Below are 23,266 nucleotides of genomic sequence, written 5' to 3' on the forward strand. Positions count from 1 at the left end.
CAAAATCTTCATAATCAGGCTCCTAGATCGAAGGTTAAATGATCTATGTTGGTTTTGTAATTTTTAAGAAAAAAATTAAAATTTTATCAATTGAGTGGAAAATTTATATCCAATGTGTAAGTCAATATTAAAAATATTTTCAGAATTTATTTATCGTAACGAGGAAATTACGCATTGATCATTCCAAGTATGTATGGTACTTTATGATCTAAGAATACTCCACGTAACTTATAATACAGCGTGAAAATTATTGTAGGATCATAAATCTCAAAGAAAACTTTTTACAAAGACTTTTATACCGATATAATAATGAAAGATTCTTTTGCTAATAATGTTCTCTATACTTAATACATGTAAATAGTTTTTCAGATAAATAAATCGGAATGTTAACGCGTTTAATCTTCAATAGCATCCATTAAGACGATCTATAAAATGATTAAATCCAGATGAAGTTATCATTATTACGGTATATTAACCGTTCATTTCAGCGAGTTTCTGAATTATCGGAATCACATAAAACACTGATATCGCGTTGTAGTTAATCAATGATACCAATTTCTCTTTCTCTCTCTCTCTTTCATGCTTTTTTGCGTATATTCAAACATAATAATATTATAATAATAAATAGAATTAAATTTTTTTTTTCAAAATTTAATGTAGCTTAATTCATACGCGAAAAAATACTTTGTATGTGTGTTTGTAGAGAGGGATATAATTGAATGTTTTGTATAATTAACCTCCGCCATAATTCAAGGTACGTCACGTCTCCAGCCGCGGGCGGACCTCCCTATATCTCCACGCGTACATTTTGAAAGATTCACTCTTTTTTGTACGAATTTAGAGAATATAAAATTTTCTCTCTACTTATATATGTATACATATCCATTATTCAATTTATATATTAACATTTTTAATCGCAATAATTATCGTTAAGTATTCACATTATAGTTAGTATATCAATGTATTTAAATAAATACAAATTCAAAAGACCCATTAAGTTTTATTTTTATCTTTAGAATAGCTTATTACTGTCAGGAAATACTTTTAGCCTATCATTTTGATGATTTCGTTGACAACGTGCCGATGATAAGCTCTAGAATACCTAGTATGTCTAGAAACTATTTAATAAGTAGAAAAGGGATTGTGAAGCGTGTCTCACTGATTGATTTCTACGTAATTCAAAGAATAATTAGAACAAGTTAGATGATTTTATCTCAACATAAAGAAAAATTCATTCTAAAAAAAAAAATAAGTCTCTCTGTTATCAGAAGACCAATTAATTTAATACCGGAAAACACACCTGTCTGGAGACAACTTAGAATGGTGAAGTTTCATAACAAATTAATCGAGAAGACGTTTCGACGTTTGCTTTAGTGGACCTAGACAATTTTTCAACAGTCTCTATTGCATGTCCTTTAAGTAGGTATTTAAACAACAATATTTCAGATCTGAGAGGGCGCGAGTAAGGCCAACAACCTGTCAGGAAATCATACCCTTGTCAAAATAATCGTTAAATTATGGGATTCGTATAGTTTTAACTACTAGTCCGCTGGTATTCCTACTTTTAATACCTATCGTTCTGCCTGATCTCATACTTGTTTCTTTTCTAATTTACCTGAGAATTGATCATATATTTTTCTATTTTATTTTATTCCATATTAATTTTAAGCATAGTTTCTAAAAAAATATTTGATAACAAACGCACGCGCGCCTTCAACTGTAGAAATCTATTGATTACATAATATTCGTAATTGCCAATAAATTATCATTTATTGATACTGAGGGCATTAACGATTCAATTATTATCAAATCATTAACGTTATTGAAATTTATGTATAAAATGATAAAAAAAAAAGTTATTAAATCTGTATGACAATTAATTTTGATGAACTTTAGTTGTTGGTTTTTCTTGAAAAATTGATCATCAACAATTTGCTACGTTATATTCATGTTTTTATTTGAATTATAACCGTATAATTACCCACTGATTATCATCATTATTTGAGTTTTTTTAGTCTTCACGAGTTATAAAATAAATTATTCAACTTTACGTCTCGTTAAACGATTTGATTATGAATTAAAATTCTACATGAATATTTCAATTTATAAAGAACCCTTTTCTTCCACCCAATCTCTCTTATCGACCTCACAGGTAGATTACACTTTACCCAAGCGATAAAACGCACTGATCGTGATTTTCACAAAATAACCAGCTGCTCCACTGGATAACAAACGATCTATGGATCATTAATTATGGGTTTCACGTGTGTTCAAGTTATATATCTGAAAGACTTTCTCATTCATAATATTTCGCTGCACTCAAAAAAATCCACCGCTATAATTATATCTTACTAATTATTACAAATAAAACGATTAATTTAAAATGACTTCAAATAATGTTCTGCAATAATACATAAATATCTGTAAAAGTTATTCCCTTGGTGAAGCAGGTGGCTCGCGCACAACTTTGAACGTTAAGCAACCGGTGTATAAGATAATGACTATTCTGCCACCACTAACTAACAGAAATCGAAAATCAATGTGGCAAAATTGAGTGACGTGAAAATGATCCGTGTAATCAGTATGTTTGCAGAAAGGAAATGGTATAAGAGAGAAAGAGAGATCGAGTGTATGTAATAAATATCGAAGCTAAGAGAAGATACGGGCGCTACTTACGACGTCAACGATAATCACAGGGTATGGCCTGGCTGTTTGCTTAGCGAGCAGATTAGTGAATGAATCCACAGGTGGCCACTATCCGTCACATTCCCAGATCACATCGCAACTCCACCTACTATTTGTCGTATATCTAGATCTTACGCTCTTAAAATCTCGTAAACGTCAATCTATCGTTTCTAAATTGCTCGTTAAATGGAGCTTCATTTTGTTATAAGATTCAATTTTAGAAATCTTGTAGTATTTATTACATGAAAACTCATTGTTACTAGGGATATCGAAATAATAAAGTGCTGCATTGTTATAAGTACCATTAGACCACCAGAGTAATGTCTGAAACAATAGCAGTAATTTACCTTTGCTCTGCAATGAATACCACTTTGAGTCAAGAAATTTTAGTGCTGTTACTTGAAGCATCGAGTGAGCTTTGAATCATGAATTGATGGATCTTCACAAAACTAACTGCCTTCTACTTCTCGAGCAGCTGAGCCTCGAGCTAAAAGCTACTTTAGCGTCCAACCTGATAGCAATTTACTTCTTGATCATTTCATAAAATGTCAGAGTGTCAAGAAAAATTAATAAAATAAATTTGAAACAAAATAGCCTACGATTCTACTCATTTTACATAGTCTTCTATTCAATCCGAGTAATAATTTAGTAATAAATGTTAAAAGTAAATAACCGTTGACGTTGCTTATAAAAAAAAAAATTAATACGCTACAAATTATTTATCACCCTATGCTTATAAACCAACGAGAGATCTTGAATTCTGATACAGAAAAGACAAGTATAATGGCACAAAATATGGCTGAATTTCCAATGACTATGTTTGAAGACTCGTCCTCCAAGTTGGTAGTAATTATAGCCACATTATTATAACGTCACCGGCCATACATCAACTGTAAAGTATTATGCATATGTATGGATATAAGCTGCGCCACAGAACCTGTGTGTAGCTTAACTCATAAACGCCCTCCTGTCAATCTTCGTGCACCAGTTGATTGTCTAAATAATTTGTTCCTTTTTTTAACATATTATACGAGAAGCTTAGGCATTTTGGTCAGTCTCGTCAGTACTTGAAAATTTTCCAAAGGCGTGAAATCACTTTGCTCCTCGTTAGACAAATATGTTAAGCGTGTGGCACGCGAGAATAATAATTCTTTTAAGTAAACATTAATTCAGAACTAAAAAACGGCATCGAAGGCGGGTCATTATTTGTTTTAGATATTAATGCCCTCAGCCAGCTATCAATAATTTACAGGACGTAATTGTGTGGCATATACCTATATCTATATATGAATATAGTGAAGAGGAGGCTCGTGTAAACGATAAATCATGATAAATACGTTTGCCATGGCCATTATAACAGGAGAGAAAATGGAAGGTGTAGGAGTGAGATAGGATGAAAACGTGATCCACAACGGAGTTGGACCAACGTGGACCACAAGATGCATCCTCTCCCCGGGGCCACTATTCAGCATCCGCCTGCGTGCGCATTACGATCGCTTAAGTCTCGACTGGGCTATCGAGTGATCCATCGCCCAAGATTCTTCGAAATAACCGGCGCCGTGTTCATCTCACTTTCTCGCCCATCTTCTCTTTCTTCTTCAAGTTTATTTCGACTAACGAGCAGCCTGACCTGTGCAGATTCTCAAACACGACATCCAATTGAAACTTCGAACCGGTCTCGAGGTCTGATAGCACTCCAGGCATTTCGATATCAACAATTAAAACTCAACGCTTTCCGATAGTGTGGCTCTCGGAATAATCATTAGATCCACTTAATATGGACCTCAATTTCCAACCAGGTGGACTCGTTTCAAGAATGAATGCAGAAAACCGAACAACGAAAAAAGGAAATTCAAGATTCACTGGGAGGTAAAGAAGGAAAAGAGAAAGACAGATGAGGTTAAACAAGAGAAAGAGTCTGGCATGAATAGTAGACCCTGCAGGAGGCTCATAATTGCCGACCCTGGAGATCAGTCGGCCCCCATGGGGTCGTTCTTTGTTTGTTTTATTCTTCAGTTATACAAACGCGAGATCTACGACCGATATATGATAATCGTTCTCCTAGATTCTACTTTTATTTTACACAGCTTCCAATATCTCTTTTCTAAGCCCACCTACATGTATAAAATAGTGTTAGCTGAGTATCTTTGACAGCGGCTTTGTCATTCACACTGACTTTATTTTGTGGTCGTCAAGAAATTAACACGAGAACTCAACATAATAGGAAGCAAAAAGGAAGCTCGCTTCACGTCTCATCACTTATGGATCACATTCATCGAAAATTTCTTTTCAAGGATGATTGATGTTCCTCGTTATCGTTTTGCTACCAATTCTCGCAGATTCTCAACTCATCACGCCTATTCCCGTTTTTTATATTACCATGCAACTAAGCAAAAAAGTGTTTTATCGCTTACCTCACTGTCAATCTTTTTGAATTCTGGTTCCTCTTCATCAACTTCGAAATACAATTCTGATGAAGTGATTGATATAATTCCGGGTGCGACGATTCCTGGTGCAATTATTTTTCCTTTGGTACTAATGTTTACTGGACCTAAAAAAAAAAATTAATGATAATATTCAATTCATGTAAATTCGAAATAAATGAATTAATGAATATGTTAAAAAAATTAAAAAATGATTTGCTCACCAGTTAAATCACTATCAAGATCTCTATCGTCAGACAACAATTCATTATCATCCATAAGATCAGCCGACTGTAGTTGTTGTTGATGAGCACGTGATGCTGCTAGATGAGCATGAAACTCTTCACGTGCTTGAAGAATTGCATCTTCAGGCGCACCGTGTTCTAAAGCTGCCTTCAAAGTTGCTTCTGGATGACTTGAACCCAGTGGATTGTGAACAAAACGTTTTCGTCGTCTTGCATCATCTTCCCACGCATCTAACTTCCAATACTCTGTTAGCCTGTCGGAATCATTGAGACTTTGTAATGATAAGTATAATGTTCTCAAGAATATTTAATAAAAAATTTTATTTCTCTAATAAAATAACATTTTTATCATTGTATTATACTTACTTTGCAGCCATTGGATCCATATATCCCCAAGCTCCATGTTTGTTGGATAATATATTTCTAATCTTTTCTAACAATCGACTTGCTATTACATTGTCGCGTCTTCGAGCTGCCGTTATTAAGTGGTCACACATTCTTTCCTCTTCTCTACGATCCAATAGAGTTTGTGCACACTGTGACTATATAAATGAACAATTTCCATAAGCAATTATGAAAAACTACTTTTATTCTATTCAATTGTAGATTTCTTTGATAAAAGTAACAACTTACTTCAAAATCTGCATGTTTAAGAACATCATCAGCACGCATTCTATTGAGAATAAATTCCGCTTCATTTGCTACACGTACAATATGATCTTTCATCGCATGAGATAACAGTCTTCCTTCATTGATTAATTCAATAAAGGCTAATCCAGCATGTTTTTGTAAAGAATTTTGCCATTCTTGGGAGCATAAAAGCATGACAAGTTCTACTACTGAGGTGCTGTTTTTGAAAGTTGTTAAACCTGGAATAATACCAAAGAATTTAGTGAATTCATTGAAAGTACTACTTCAGGTATGAAAGTTGAATTTAAAAGACTCGGAAGGCACGTAGATCCTTTAGTGCATCGTGCATACAGATCAAGAAATTATTGAATTCAAACAGACAAGTATATGTTCACACACCTTTTCCTTCCATTAGTAATTCTTGGCCGTGTGAACCAACCAGAGTTTTCGAAAGAAATGGAGCAAAATCGACCATAATTTCGCGAAGAAGAGGACACACTGAACCTAGTGCCATTTCCAGTTTTTGTGTAAGAGAAGCTTCACGTGATGGTGTCGGGACTGGAAGGTGTTCAACAAGACTCTTAATTGGTAAATCGTCTGGTCTGGGAGATGCTGATGTTACTACTAAACGATCTGGTATCCGAACAACAGAGATTTCACCAGATGGTTTTTCTCCACGCTCTGGATCAACTAAATTATCTTGCTCCAAAACATTTCCTTCACTATCTGTAAAATCCAATTAAAGATAAATTAAGTTTAATTTATAATATTTATCGAGAAGATAAATTTAAGATTATTAAGACAAATGAAGGTACCATGAGTGTGAGACATGTTGTGAATATTTCGTGAATCCTCACGTTGATTGATTATTGAAGGTGTGTCACCATCTTCGTTAAGATTTACATCAGTCCATGCTTCTTCAGATGAATTGTGTTTATTGTCATTATCAGTAGTGATATCAGAAGGACTAGCATCTGTGGTAATATTGCTACGATGCATGACATCTTCACTAGAGTCATTACTCTGTAGAAAAACAATTTTATTATAGACATGAATGAAAGGATTGTGCTTTTAGATGAATATATTTGGTGGTCTTTTAGCAGAATTATGAAAAGAATTTTTATATTAGTCAATAGGAATATTTTTTCAATGGATTTATCACATCAAAATATAGTTATTTACTAATAATCCAATGTTAAAAAATCTATAATACTACAACTGTCTACCAATTTCAATACAATATTTATCTCCATCTAAAAATCTGATTCCAACTTGAAACATTTTATTAAAAAATTCAATATCAATTTTTAATTAAAATACTGTTATTTTGTTGCAATAATAAGAAGATATTCATCAAAAAAATATTAGAATTTTACATGCAGAGTTATCGAATACGCTACCAGAGGCAATCTTCTATCGTTAATATGGAAAAGATATGAAGCTGTTTGTGAATCCAAAGCGGTGATAGCAAGAATGAATTTTAAAATTTCATCTTATAAAATTTTCTTTTTTAATTTGATTAATTATTGTATTTTTTGGATATTGATACTTTTATTTCAATTCTCCATGTAATGATGATCCTTAATAACTGATCTTTCCCATTCGTTGGATAAAGTCATGATTTTTTTTTGCATAATTATTTTGTCTTCTTTGGTAGCAATTTTTACCTGCTGATTTCTTTTCACTTGCTCGGGTCTTGTTGAAGTGCCAAGTGTTGGTTCTGACGAGCCATAATCTTCGAGAATTGCCTGTGACCGAGGTACACCAGTGTGACCTCCCTTCAGAACCAGTAGTTAGTATGCATAGCATTGCAAGCAGAGAGGGTTAACGTTGAGAGTACCGGAAAATAGAAATTCACATGCTCGTATATAAGTAACTAATGGATAAAGTAAAGAGCAAGGTACTAATGTAGAAATCTATCATATTTTAGAGCTAAATTAAAGGAACCCAACATGATTAAGTGTCCATAAATGTAATAAATCAGATGATTAATTAAAGCTGAAAAATATTATAAAATAAAGATATTTACATACAAGGGACTAATTGGAAGTAAAAATTTATACCTAAAACTGATTTACAAGCAGTATCAAATATTTATTGTTCTAATTAATTTTTTTGTTTGCAAATAACTTCATCTTATAGTTCAATTGTTTACTTTTTAACTGTTCCTTTAATTTTGTTCCTGTACTATTAAAAAGCAGAATTATAGGAATGAAAACTTATTTAATATTTATCTACGTAAAGGATAATCAAGTTCATTGCACTCTTTATTTCCTAGTCACGTAGTTTGGTTTTCGACGTACGATTACTACGTGCTAAACGTTTTAAGAATAGTGACGTTACTGTAGTGTTACATATTGTATTATCAACATATTTCCAACTACCCGAGAATGCAAGACATCGATGAAAAAGCAATGTACATGCTGAACATCGCAAACTCAATCTATGATAAAATTATTACATTTTTTACGTTTGTAAGTCAGGTCTCATCATCATACGTGCTTCAGTGACGCGTGCACATGCGATATGTGCCAATTTTATAAAATTTTTAGAATAATTTATTTTTTCGTGATTTAATTCATTATTTTATTGATTTTCTAACCCCACTACTTTGGTATGAACAATAACTTTTAAATTAATTTATTGTTTATTAATTAGATAGTAAAAATAAAGAAGTTTTTCCATAGTTAAGATATTATCTTATAGAGCTTAAATAATAGATAGTTATTTATTAGCATAGAAAAATTGATTAGAATAACCGTGGATAATACCTTTGTTGATGGAGGACCAGAAGAAGTAACGTCATGATCGGCAAGAATAGATGAATTGTTTTCATCGACAACAATAACTTCATATTCACCATCATCTTGAGATCCAGATTGACTCATAACACCTCCACTCTCTAGAACATTTTTTATTTTTTTAAAATAGCATTCATCTGCTGCATTATTTACAAATATTGTCATTAAGCAATCCACAAACTAAATTATGCATAAGAAGGCTTAAAGAATAATGACGCATAGTAGCCCGCCAAAATAAATATGCTTTTTTATCAAGTGTTGTTAACTCTTGTTTTTAGTTGAATTTTTTACCGCTATGCGTCATTATTATCTACGTTACCCTTTTTATTTTTTTGACATGGTAATAAACAGTGTAAAATAATTTTCAAAACATGCTGAATGAAAATTGATTTTAAAAGTATATAAAATATTTAGTTATTCTAGAATATAAATATGAATTAACCCTTAATCACAATTCTCGATAGACATATAATTAAACTTACAAATGATAATATTAAGGTTAATATTAATGACCAATGTGGGCATCAACATGATAAAATCAAAAAATTATACTTTTTTATTGATACATATGTAATAAATACGTCATATATACGTAATAAAAGTGAATAAGAGTTAAAATTTGAGAATTGAATACATTACAGTATTCATGCGATAAAAAAAATAACGACTAGACAGGCAAACGAAGGAAAAACATTTCAAGGAAGCATTCGAAACTCAACGAGATTTAATTCATTGAAATATAATTGAAGAATGTAGGTCCACACAAAAAATATTGAAATCACACACAGTGAGTAGTTTGTGAATGAATATTTATAACACTCTGTGAGATTTACTCATGATAGAAAAATTCAAAACAGAAAAAAATGTATCAAACACTCGATTTTTTGGAGTATGATGATGATCATTAAAAAAGCTAGGGTTGTAGAAAAAATATTAATTATTATCGATCTATCCTAAATCAATTGGATGTTTGAACAATAGCACGAGATAAAAACATCAATGAGGGTAAGGTATTAAAGAGGTGCTGAAACAGGCGACATTTATTCATTCCGTGGTAAACACTCTAGCATTGGAAATTACCTTGCAGACCAACACCAGAATTTCTATGATAGAGGTTTCGGGGTTGATCGTTATGCTTTTGAAGCGCGTGATGATGATTATTATTGTGATGGTGGTAATGATGGTGACGATGATAATTATAATTATTTGGATGATGATTATTATAATGATTATTATGATGATTTGGAATGTAATAGTTGGAAGGAGGCTGGCGATTAGAGTGCCTGACAGTCGGTAGCGGGTGCTGGTGGTAGTGCTGGCTCATGTGGTGGTTGGCATTGACATTGGCATTGGCGTTGGGGTGAGAACCCGGGAGGAACTGAGGATACACGTGGTGAGACCACTGTGGAAAGAGAGGCCTTCCTCCTCCACCACCATTTCCATCTCCTGAGGAACCACATTTTTCTATGGTTATCACGCTGCTTTTACTTAATCTTCAGCCGTTTATTATCTTATTACATCTCTTAGAATTTCGCTCTGAATAAATTATCAACTAGTTTCATCGTGGAACAACGATTGACGAGTATATATTCTTCATTGATTTATACTCTTCTACTGGATAAAGTTTTATCCATGAATAATTAGGAATTATCTAATTAATTTTAGCATTAATACAATTTTAAGGGAATAAACAGGTGATAAAATCAAGAAGGATTCTTCGAAAGGACTTCAAATAATTAAATCAAGTCTAGTAATGAAAAAATACTGTAACCAAAATCCAATAAAAACAACATACAAGATTAAATAGGTAAAAAATAAATAGAGCTAGAATAAAAAGTAATTGATTATAAAAAAATTATGATGATGATGGTGAGAATAATGATGATGATGATTACAATAATAATGGTCAGATGTTTAGAGCATAAAAAAGTGCATATACTTGACAAACATCAAAACTCTCACTGTCAGATACATACAAAATATTAAAAGTACATCTACGTTAGTGCAACCACACATGCTTTACTACAAGGTGGTACCAGGTGTTATCAAGTTGTGTTTAGCTATCTATATGCAAGTGAAACAATAGAATATTAAATTATTATAATGATAATAATAATGATTAAATACCGTCCAGAAAATTCAGTTTAAAATTCTATTTTTATCATTTATAAACATTCTATTACTCTAAATCTAAAATTCACTTCGTTTATTTATAAATCTTTTAATCATTAATATCAAATTAAACTTCATCGCTATTAAAAATGAATAGAATCACTCAGTAGTGTTTTATTTGTATTTTATTATTTTTTCGCATGCTTTTTATAAAATTTAATTCATATTTTTTATCATGCTTGTTTTATAAGGTTAAAAAACTTTAAGACAAGAAGTCAAAAGAAAAGAATTTAACTGTTATTTCATTTTATTCAATTATTTAAATTTATTCATTCACTGATGAAATGGTGATCCATTAAAATTATGTTGATATGAGGAGAAATTATTTCAAGACAATAAATGAAAATAGTCGATAAGAAAGAGCATGATATATCTGACACGTAAGAGTTTTGACAAATGGAAAATCCCTATTATATATGATCAAATGACCGATAAATTGAATATTTAAGATAAGTATCTTTATAAGGAATAATTGTAATAATGCACTGATAAGTTAGCCAATTATTCACGACTACTCGTCAATGCTATCTCGAATTCTTGCTGATTATTCGGAAAGCAATATTCCATTTAAAAAAAGTGTTAAAAATTCTCACCTGATGGACTTCCTGATCGGATATTGGCACCATTAGTCTGAATTGTTTGAATAGGACTTGGTGGTCTCTGTGAAATTGGTGGTTCCAAAATATCCCGATATTTTGAAACCATAAGTACAGAGATGAAGTAAACTATTGCCAGAGACAGAAACTGTGCCTGTTTAGTTTCTTCCTGTAAGAAATAATAATTCATGAGATCTTATTTTTGAAGTATCATGGTCATTATTGACTATCATTCATATAATTCAATTTACTTACAACATCTCTGTAAATAACAGCTCTCAGACGATTTACGTCCATATCTTGCAAAAGCTTTTCAGGATCTTTCACAGGACTCAACTGATTAGCTAAATTGTCCATTATATTCTATAAATAAAAGAAACATGTTTTAAAAATGTTCAGTTTATCTGAGAGAAGTAAACATACAAATAAAACAATTTTACTATTCTATTATAAGTAAGTTGAAAAACCTCCAACATTACTAAAGTTGACGTAATTTATTTTACATAAATAGAGTATTTATAAAAACAAGATTTTATTTAAGATGTTCTACGAGTTACTGATTTTAAAAGTATACACATACCTTGGGTGAAGTTTGTGCTCCTCGGATAAGAGATTGTATGTGCTGTGATTTATTACTAGTACCAATTTGTCGACCTAACATGCTGTATGTTCTGCCACGTTCTTTACACTCTAAGCAGTTTCTAACAGCACAAGTACAGACCTAAACAAGCGGTATATTTTGGAAATAACTGGCTCAATATGTTTATTAAATTGTGATTATAAATTATCGAGCCTACTCTAAAACGCCGTATTTTTTATCCATCAAAATTTTAGTGTACTTTTGAAGTTATATTACCTCTATTAAATTATTTAACACTTATTCAAATTTCTAGTTTATAAGAGTTTAGAGATTGATGAATCATGCATCTAATTGTCTTTAGGATATCAATATTGATAAATACTAATTACTGATACATTGATACCAGAATACTCTAAAATGTTTCCTAACGAATAATGAAAATCTAAAAATAATTAATCAATAAACTCTATGATGATGAGAAATTTAAATATATTTAAAATTAAAATGAGAAAATAATAAAATTGTTTATACAAACCAATCGTAAACATTGTCGGAGTATTCCTCCACTAGACATATTTTTCTCAGCTTCAAGTTCTCCGAAATTCAAAGAACTTGCAAAAATAAGTACGTCCGCCATATTGACTAGTCTTTGGAGAAATGATACTGCTACTTCTATTGGCATACCCTGAGTCGGTTCAATAACATCAAGTTCACTCTGAAATGATAAAATTTTACTTGAACTATTTGATCTTTTATTACCATTCGAGTATTTTTTTGATATTAAATCTTTTACTTACATTTGGTGATGTTGCGGATGCTAATAAAGGTAATAAACCACCACAAGCTATGATTAAATTATCAGCTAATTGTGATATTAAATGAACGGTATTGACAACAAATATTGCATTTTCACTGCTGTTTACAAAATCCAGCACTGATTTCGTTGAATGGCTGCAAGATGAAATATTGAAATAAGAAATATTTCACGTGTATTTATTTAGAAAATTCACAAAAAGTACTTCATTAAATATTTACCTTCTCCAAACTTGAATGTCCGTTTCAAGAGAGAATAGTACATCAGAGAGTAACCTTTGATGAATATAAGACCATTTAAATTCAGGTATTCTAAAGGGAGGTCGACTTGGTCCTGGACTAAACATCGGTCTAGTTGAAGGATTTCCTTGCTTTACTCTCTTCGATTCTAAAAGAGTTAAAAAAAAAAAACTTAAAATGATAGCTATTTACTAAAATTTAAACATCCGAAGAATTTCACGGAAGATGATCACTTACAATTTTTTTTAATGAAAGGTTTAAAATTAACTCTTAGACAGTATCAAGAAATTTAATTGCTTATAGAGAAAATAATTAATATAAACCATGTTAATATTACCAAAGTGGTTAGGATCCACCTGGGTGGATGTAGAGGCACTCCGTGGTCTCTTTTGAGGTGACGAAGTTTTTCTGAGCGGAACAGGTAAGTGAGGTGGTTCATCACCATTCATTTCAGTGGCCGTTCCAGCAGATACATTGGGTAAACTCGATCGGCGATGAGGATCTATATGATCCGGCGTTGATTGAGAGACATTCATTACAGGATTGTCCTTTGCAACCACATTAGAACTAACATTTTGAGGCACACCATCGGGTAAACTTTGAGTTGCATCACAGACCATAGTTGGAATTTGCGGCATAGAATTTGGCACTTGCGTCGTGTTATCTATAGAACTTTGAACATTGCTACTATTACAAACACTATCAGTTACTTCTACTTCATCAGTTCTCACTGGAACATTTATTTTATCACTTATGCTAGTAGAAATATTGGACGGCTCCCTTGAATGTTTTTCATTTCCGTTTTCTTCATTATTATTAACATTAATATTATTATTATGATTATTATTAATAACACTTTTATTTTCTGTTAATGAATCTACATTACACTCGCCGTTCGTTAAACCACTATCACTTAATGATTTCAACGTCTTTTCGTCGTGATTCACCTTCTCTACATCAGCCTCGGAGCATTCGATTACGCTAGTTGAGCAATTGAGATTTTTTACAACTTCTTTCATGTTGACATTATCAGCCTTAATATTAGCTTTTTCTTCACCTGATATATCTTTGATATTGATCACTTGTTCACTCGAATCTTCTTCAACTTTACTAGAATCTTCATTATTCTGAATAGACGTGTGTTTGTTTAAATTATTTATCACATCTTCATGAACTATTTCATTTTTTTCTTTCTTCTTTTCTTCTTTTTCCTCTTCTTCGATGGCAGTAATCTCAGAAATAACGTCACCATTTGTTTTGTCACTCGATGTATTGACTTTGACAGGTGATGAATTTTCGTGAGTGCCAAAACTCTCAGTAGCTTCCGTTATAGCCGCAATATTTTCTAAGGCAACAGTAGATTCTTTATCAATCGCATTATCTTCGACTTTCGATTCTTCATCCTGTACTTTTTCATCATTTTTTATTTGATTCTGTTCTTTTTTTGGACTTTGTAACGTGGGATTTTCTTCTGACGTTTGATCACTCTTTGATTCTTTTTCATTCACTTCAAATGCTTTAGCTTCTTTCTCGTCCTTTTTACTTTCTTCAATCGTATCTTCTGTTTCTTTACTTTCTGTGCTTTTCTCAGACTGTTTGACCTTTTCAGTTTCTTTATTTTCCGCCTCTTCATTTTCCGTATCAGTGATATCGCTTATTTCTTTACTATCGATCACTTCAGGAGTATTTCTATTATCATCTTTAATTGTTTCCACGTCACTTTTTATGCTTGATGCTTCCTTTTTGTCATTTTGCTCTTCAGAATCTCCTTCAATCTCCTTTGTGATATCTGAAGCCTCTTTATTGTCTGCACTTCCTTCCGTTTCTTCCGATGACGATGTTGTTACTGGTTTTGACGTTTCTACGGTAATTTCAGATTCTTGTGTAGTGTTATTTTCATTCTCTTTGTCCAAAGTCTCTTTTTCACGCTTCAAAGTATCGTTATTGCCAGAATCCTTACTAGGACTTTCAACTTTCTGAACCTCACTGTAAAGTTCGCTAGAGCTTTCAATCGAAATAACTTCACTAGTTTCATGAGTAGTAGGTAAAGAAATAGCCTCACTATTAACTTCTTCGTGAATAGTCGGCGTCTCTGTATGATTTTCAATAACTGCATTAGATGCTTCAATTTTATCACTTAGCCTTGAATCTAAAGAAACTGCTTCACTAGATTGTAATGTGCCGAGATTTTCACTACGAAATTTAATAATTGAAGGACTTCCATCACTTTCCGTATTATCAATAGAATTCAAATCGCAACTACATGATTCTTCAAGACGATCATTTCCCTCTAATGCTTCATACTCTTTATAATTCCTTTCAATATTCTGCACATCTTCTGATTGTTGAATAGTCCAAGCTGAAGGTCTATTGTAACCGTTATTACCAGAATGCTGTTGATCCCACCCTGAAATTGTACTTATTGGCCTCTGTTGTCTTACTTCAGGATCAGTTATATTATCAGATCGTTGTCTTTCGTAATGTTCATACATTTGAGCAAATTGAAGTTTGAATTCTTCATATGACACCTGAAAAAATAATTTATAAATGTATTATTTAGGAAGTTTTTGCTTGCAATATTGCAGATAAAAATTCTTCACATTTTATATAATAAAAATATCTATTTTTTTTAGAATTTCAAAGAATTTTACATCTGAATCTCAAATATTTTCATACAACTCTTCATAATACTGACTGCAACATTGGTCTCATTTTTAGTATTCCGAAACTGACATACTTAAACCGGATGAATTTATCAAATATGTTATCATTTTTTCAAAATTCTTTTTTGAGAGAAAAATTTTTATAGAAAACATCTTTCATATTTTCAATTCATTCATTCCTTTACAATTTTAATTGAATGTAATTTTTATACTCTAATTTATTTACCTTTGAATGGACGATAGCCAACGTATCAACCCAAACTCTCCAGCCGCCGTATTCATGTTTGATAGCATGATGAAGGAGCATTCGAAATAAAGAGTAAACCATGTCAGATATTTTCTGTTCTTCAGTATTTTTCGGATGGATATAAGCCATCGCTATTAGCCATTCTTGCCAAACAGACATTTGAAGAACAGTACGTCGGTTTTCGCGATTATTATTACAAAGTAAAGTCATATCAGATAGAAATAGTTTTTTCACTTCCAAAAGCTGTTCAGTTTGTTTTGATTGTCGTATTAAAGTAGCAACAACTTTTAAAATCATTGGGTTTTCTAATCGATAATGTGATTCAGGCTCTGGATGCCTTGTATACAGAATATGTTGATTTATATGTTCTGTCATGATTTCATAAAGAACATTGTATGTTGGTAGCAATAGTGTCTCTTCATTAAGTAATAATCTTTCGGACAATAAAGTATATAGATTATGTGGACTCATAACATCGTATTTACGTTTATGTGTACTACGGCTGAGGAAAAATCCAAGAAGTTTCAGTGCTTGTAGACGAATTAATTGACTTTCTGCTGCCAATAATTTGAAAATTGTCCTGACGCCTTGTTTCGCATCAAAAGCAGGTACCATTGATGATGGATGTTCCGATGTTAAAGATATCAGCATTTGAAGAACGTCATGTAAATTTTCATCTTCGTGCATAGTTGTCAAATAGTTAAGAATACTTTGGAGTTCATCATCTTTTACTCCATTTCCAATCATTATTAATTGCTTTAAAAAAAGCAAAATGTAAGATCGAATAGTCAGTATATCCTTTTGTTGAGGGCGTGGTCCATCTGAAAAATTAAGTTTTAATTAATTCATCAAAATCTTACGAATTTTATTTGAAATAATTAACTCTCCGCATACGAGGTATCTTTTTAAACAACTGTGCCTAAACATTCATATTTTTAGTAGCTGTGTATGCGTTAAAAAGCAAAGTTATTTGATATTGCTGCAAAATACTAGATTAATTATAGGCAATTTTGACCCTACCTCGTATGGCATATTTATATTTTCTTCCTAATATGCGGAGGGTTAAAATTGTTGTAAAAAAAAAATAAAACGTGAGAATTCTAATTACAAAAAAATATTTAAGAATGTTATTAACACGTGAAAAGAAAAATATAAAAGAATTGTTTTAATCTTTTCGCTCACCTAATCCTTTTGGAGTTATTCCACTTTTCCCTCGAGGATTGGCTACCCAGTAGTAATACTTGAGCGTATGAACTGTTTGTAAAACTGTAGATACACGTCTGACGTTGGAATAAATTTGAGTATCGCTGAGAAACTCTGTAGCCAAATATGAATAAAGACGTGTTTGAACTGGAGCTGGAGTGTAAATCCATAAAGCTGGGTTGAATAAAACGTGGTCCAGTAACTGCCATGTGAGGAATGAAAAGTAAAACAACTACATCACCATATATCTGCCTGTTCTTCGGACACGCCAATCTAGCCGACTTTGACAATTGTTTTTTACGAATATATTACTATGATTGTGATGAAAAATAGTGCAAATGGATGGTGAAAAATTGCACTGTGCTTTGATATTTAATTTGGTGAATAGTAGTAATTTATTTTCAAGTGCCATTATTTTAAGCAAAGATTACAAAAATGTGGTCATAAATTCATGCAAGTGCCAGAAAAATATTGTAAAGATAAATAGATACTTTGAGAATGAATGTGAATAATAGAAGTGAGACATAAATTATTACGCGCACGGGCGTTACAAAACGAGTAGAGAAAGCTCAAAAGTCGGTAGATTACATGCGGTCCAAAGAGTGGAAAAATAAATAGTATACGCAAGAAATATACATTCATGCTGATTTCTTACACTGTGCTGCTTTAAACAATTCTATTTAAACTCGAGGAAATTTTGCTTGTTTTCAAGTGCAAAAAAATTTCATTTAAATAGCATTAACTTGACTCAAAAACTTATCCATCTTTCATGAAATATTCAAATAATTATTTCATGCCAATGTGAAAATTATATTACTGTGAGAAAATATAAATTGAAGTAATTTGATTAAAATTTTTTATGAAAATAATTTATTTTTTCATTTTTTTCGTATCAACCTTTTCAAAACGTTACATACTCATAATAATTAAATTAAAAAAAGTAATTAAAATTTTCTTATAACAAAAAAAATTTGTGAGTTTTGTAAAGGTCGATTCAGTAACGAAAAATCTTCAGTGGTAGGAAAAATTGCTTCACTCAGTTCTTAAAAGTTAAAAAATAGTTCAACTTAGAACAAAGTTGTATGTAATAAAATATGTGTACCTGTTTTAGCAATAAATCACTATTCGCACTGAGACACGTGACGAGATGTTTCGTAAGTTCTAGAAACGAAGCGAGAACTTCAGTGGTGAGATGCTCTCTACTTGCCCGCTGTAGCATAAAACTGATCACTAAGAATCCTCGGTTTTGTACCATATGTTGCTGTACTGTCTGTGAAGTTTCTACGAGGTCACAGATGAATCCAAGTAGTTTTGAACTACAATTAAAGTCATTATGTTTTAGTCCTTTAATAAACTGACTGGAATAAATTTATTTTTTAATCCGGAGACAGTAATAGAAATATTATTACCAAAGCATTGGATCTCGTTTGATATCATTTGGCGCTATACAATCGTAAGGCATGTCTAATTGTGAAAATAATGGAAATAAAACTTGAATTCCACCAATGGAATTTAAAGTACTATGAATGGAATGTGTAATAACTGCTTTTACATCCTGAAAATAAATAACACGACAAATTATTCATTGAGATAATAATTAAAAAATAGACATTAAAACAATCAAATACCTGTAACATGAGAGCATGTGGTGTATGTACAAAATAAGAGACATTTCCTTTTGGTGCACTTTGTAAACAGAGTTGAGAATCCGTTGCCACTGGGTTGTACATGAACACAATTGCATTCGACAGTTTGCCATCGTATAGCACCTGTATTTATTGAAAAAATAATGTAAATTCTGCTTTAAATATTCATGCTATTATATGACATTATACCAGAAAAATATACTACTACTATTAATCGTTAGCTTTTTATAACTAAATAAAAGAAAAAAAAACAGTAACGTTGAGTTACTATAAAACACAGTGCATCATTCATTAAAAAAAAATACAAATATCAAGCATAAACCCACCTGAAAATACACAAAACAAGTATTGGGAAAATATTTTTAAATATCATCACTCTGCATTTCATGCTAACTAGAATAATAAAAATAATTCGCACGAAACGTCCGTATACTGAGATAAACTTAAATTATGACATTTAACTAATTAGCAAAAAGTATAATATAATAACAATTTTTAATTTAATCAACTAATTTTTGGACAAAGTAGTTTCTAAAGGAATCATAATATTTAAACATTACCTTACTTGAACATGAATGTAGATTAATAAAAACTGATAAAATATTAAAATAAATCTAAATCAACTGAGGAAAACAGAAACAAAAATGCTTACAGTTTGCATACTTTGGTCCACCATGCTTGTAAACTCCGGCTCATCACTCACCCTTTTGTGATTGTCTGGTAGATTCAGGTAGCACTCGTTGTCAAAGCGGAATTGACTCTATAAATGATAGAGATTTTAACAAATACGTTTGATAAAATGATAACATCTATCGAATGTTTTAGTCTAGATTAATTAATCAACTAATTGATGAGATCGATATTAGCTTACTTTATACCCAGGACCTAATCTATGCATTGCACATATTTGATGAGTTGTGAGAGCCTCGCTAAATAGATATATTGCACTCATTTGACCACAAAATACCCTTTCTTCATCCACTTCTGGTGTTGCTCCTATGTAGCACTTATCAAATGGCTAAAAAAATATATGAATATAAAGAAAGGACTACTTTTAAATTATTCCATTTTTGTATTTTTACTCACATCGTTCGTTGACACAAACCAAGCCATTTCTGTACTTGATGCTAATTGGCCGTTGACTAAACATTTTATTTCGCTTTTTGTCCACCTATTATATATGTACACAATGGCGATCATGTACCACTAGAATGAACCAACAAATATTTTATTTTTTTAATAATTATTTATTGACAAAAATATGAGGAGATTAAATAAAAATTTTTTTTTTTTATTAAAAAAATTAAACCACATGTAAATTATGAGGGTCTCTATAAATATTTATTTTAATTTTTGGTAAAACATTACGCACAAAATATTCATCATTGGTGCATCAGATTATATTAACATGACTTTAAAATTCTGAATAATAAATCAAAAAACCTTCATTTCAATTAAATAGGCATTCATTTTTAATGAAAAACTTGTAACGTTTCTGTAATTAAATGAATAAATAAAAGATATAATCTATTATGGATTAAGCTTATTAACTAAAAATTTCTGAAATTTTCCAGTCAATTTAACGTAGCCTCTTTACTTTTATAATTTTATATAAAATCCTTTTAAGGTAATAAAATTTAGTACTACTTATATAAAATAGTAACATTATTTTTAAATTGTTAAAAATTTATAGAGTCTTTTTAGCTTATTTCCGATAAATTTTTCTGTATATAATATCTTATTTAATATCAAGTAAAATATTTCTCAAAAGATGCTTTGCTCTATTGCTTGAGGAATTATATGAGATAATTCCTTTGAGAAATTTTAACAAGAAAATTGCATTTACCTTTCTTGGCTGAAATTCATATTTGACACAGTGCTGGAAGCCCTTTCCTTTTATTTTCATAGAGGTAAGAACCAAACAATTGCCTACAAAATGAGCAGAGTACCCCACTCCTTTGCTGGTTTTAAAACTAAGAAAGGAAAATAAAAATTAAATTACTTGAAATATAAATGAAAATGGTTATATAAAAATAATTACTTATAATCATGCAATTATTCAAGCATTTTTTCCAATAATTATATCAAAGAGAATGTAATTAAAATGATATTTTATATTCTGGCAAGCGTGATAAAAAAAGAGCTAAATGATGAATACATTCACAGTCTTTTGACAATAAGTTGAATGAGAGAACAGGTTGACATCTCTCTAAAGAAGTACGCAAGTGTACTTGTAGGAAGTGTCTACTCACCAGTAGAGATAAGGCTTTTCTCTTTCGATATTGACAGAGTTGATAGGGTCGAGACGGAACCACGTGGTGAATGTGAAACCACTTTCGTGAGGCCACCTTGCCATTGGTGGTAAAACAATAGCCTGAAAATTTAATAGAAGAAGACATTTAAATTAATGCCAGTTAAGTGTAATCAAGTTCATTCGTTCGTAATTCATGTCAAGAATTATGTTTGTAGTATATAAAGGAGAGTAATGAATACTAATATAAGGGTTGTTGAAAATAAAGTTAATTAAATTTTAAACTTTAAAATTGCAATAAGTCATTTTTTACGTTATTATAAAATTTGTTCGCTTGTCTGGTTGACAAGATGATTTACGAAGTAAACTTTGCTTGTTTGACATTAAGTAGTTTATATTTGAACTCGGTGCCTTATAACTGTAATACACGAACTTCTATCTTGTGGTTTATCGGTAGTAGTGTTGGTGCCAACAAATGTCTCTTAGCTTGATAAATCATACTAACTCTATTATAAAATTCGTCTAATTAGTACATATTTTATAGATAAACTAAAAAAATTTATTTGGTGAATTATTAATTTTTTTTTCTATTTTAAAAGAAATCCTTTGTAAAATACTTTAGTGGTTTGTTAGAATTCAATTTCAAGAAATATAAGCACTCGGTTCAAATAATCCCTTTGAAATTGGACATATTTTCTGACTCAACAGTCTATTTTTTCCTTTCTCCTCCAATAGATAAAAAAACATGGGTAAATTGCTTACCGATCCTTTTCTACCCGGAAAACTGAAAAATACGTCAGGTCCATTCCGTTGCGGCATCTGGCGAAGTACGTTGAGTAATTTTGCCGAATGTCGAGGCTATTTGTAGATGGAAAAAATTAATTAAATCAGAATTAATTATGTAAAATTGAATTTCTTTTTTGTTCAAACACTTACCCATTTTCCTTTGACGGCTTTCATTGCGCCAAATAAAAGCTTGAGCTCTTTAACTGTTATACTATAGCTTGCAAGTACTCCTAACATATCAATAAGTAAATCTACAAACAAAAATACACAGGAAACAATTGAAAAAAAATTTCCAAGTATTATTTAAGTATTGAAAAATGAATTTATTTACCTGCAACAACTGTTTCTGCTCGAGATAAACGATGAAGAACATGTTCTATAAGACTGACATCAGTGCATGCTTGAAGGTTTCTCACGCTTTTTCTCAATATTGCAATGAAAACACTCCATATTTCCGCCTGAAATAAAAATCATTTGCAAACACAATTAATAAAATGGCTGTTTATATTTGTTTGTTAAAATACAAAAAAAGCTTTTTCAATGAGCGTTATATTTAATATTTATTCGTATCAAAGTGACCTACATCAGAGTTGAATGTAATTCATAACTTTGATGAATTTAATTGGATTTCAACATACTGTAATGTAATTTTTACCATTAACTTCCACAAACGTTTTTTTTTCACTTTTCTAATCATTTTAATATACTTTTAATGAATCTTTTATCTACTTTTTAATTGAGTTTTGAAAATCTTTTTTATAACATAGTTTTTATGGAGTATCTGAATATTATGAATAATTTACCTACTGAAAAATCAATTTTATCTACTAAAAACTTTTAAAGATTAATCTCAGAAAGCTGAAAAGTAAAACTGTTCCAGAAAATAATTAGTTTACAACATATTTAATATTCTCTATTAACGTCTTAATTTCAGCAATGCCTCATCTACAAATATAGAAAGCCAGCTCGTTTTCAATGATGAATTACTTCATGAAAGAAGTGTGCTTTGATGTAAACTTCATCATGTAATGTTCAGATCACTTTTATTAAATTCTCTGAATATAATTTCAATTGTCATCAATGATACAAAAAATTTGCACTGATTGTGAAGGCTTTACATCAATAAAGCGAATGGATGTTAATTTTTTTATTGACAATGTAAATATAAATTCAAATTAAAAGTTAACGATTTGAAACAATCAGATAGATTGTCAATGAATATTTTGTTTTTACTTTTAGAAAATAATTGAAAAGAACATTTTATTCTCACAAATATAGTGTGATA

The 23,266-nt window shown here is 31.0% G+C and overlaps 1 protein-coding gene across 8 annotated transcripts in view; it reads right to left on the bottom strand.

The window, feature by feature from the left end:
* The window catches only part of rg (rugose), a 149,371-nt gene that overhangs the window by 34,443 nt on the left and 91,662 nt on the right, over positions 1-23,266 (bottom strand). The window contains exons 3-31 of one of the 8 annotated variants that reach the window (XM_035081839.1): positions 22,313-22,439; positions 22,132-22,232; positions 21,958-22,053; positions 21,197-21,318; positions 20,791-20,917; positions 20,031-20,150; positions 19,816-19,962; positions 19,648-19,704; positions 18,927-19,067; positions 18,708-18,853; positions 18,401-18,614; positions 17,278-17,500; positions 16,075-16,916; positions 13,523-15,713; positions 13,168-13,333; positions 12,930-13,083; positions 12,668-12,847; positions 12,133-12,273; positions 11,808-11,915; positions 11,550-11,721; positions 9,865-10,230; positions 8,755-8,885; positions 7,651-7,761; positions 6,799-7,006; positions 6,383-6,709; positions 5,987-6,222; positions 5,720-5,895; positions 5,333-5,607; positions 5,100-5,236 (exon numbers count right to left, since the gene is read on the bottom strand). In XM_035081839.1, the coding sequence (XP_034937730.1) occupies positions 5,100-5,236; positions 5,333-5,607; positions 5,720-5,895; positions 5,987-6,222; positions 6,383-6,709; positions 6,799-7,006; positions 7,651-7,761; positions 8,755-8,885; positions 9,865-10,230; positions 11,550-11,721; positions 11,808-11,915; positions 12,133-12,273; positions 12,668-12,847; positions 12,930-13,083; positions 13,168-13,333; positions 13,523-15,713; positions 16,075-16,916; positions 17,278-17,500; positions 18,401-18,614; positions 18,708-18,853; positions 18,927-19,067; positions 19,648-19,704; positions 19,816-19,962; positions 20,031-20,150; positions 20,791-20,917; positions 21,197-21,318; positions 21,958-22,053; positions 22,132-22,232; positions 22,313-22,439 (7,542 nt within the window). Of the gene's footprint in view, positions 1-5,099; positions 5,237-5,332; positions 5,626-5,719; positions 5,896-5,986; positions 6,223-6,382; positions 6,710-6,798; positions 7,007-7,650; positions 7,762-8,754; positions 8,886-9,864; positions 10,231-11,549; positions 11,722-11,807; positions 11,916-12,132; positions 12,274-12,667; positions 12,848-12,929; positions 13,084-13,167; positions 13,334-13,522; positions 15,714-16,074; positions 16,917-17,277; positions 17,531-18,400; positions 18,615-18,707; positions 18,854-18,926; positions 19,068-19,596; positions 19,705-19,815; positions 19,963-20,030; positions 20,151-20,790; positions 20,918-21,196; positions 21,319-21,957; positions 22,054-22,131; positions 22,233-22,312; positions 22,440-23,266 lie in introns of all 8 variants that reach the window. The other 7 variants (XM_035081836.1, XM_035081834.1, XM_035081833.1 and 4 more) reach the window with 7 other exon arrangements.

The sequence above is a fragment of the Chelonus insularis genome, unplaced genomic scaffold (assembly GCF_013357705.1).
Source record: "Chelonus insularis isolate UGA/USDA-ARS -01 unplaced genomic scaffold, ASM1335770v1 contig_326_pilon, whole genome shotgun sequence".
Classification (NCBI taxonomy): Eukaryota; Metazoa; Arthropoda; class Insecta; order Hymenoptera; family Braconidae; genus Chelonus; species Chelonus insularis.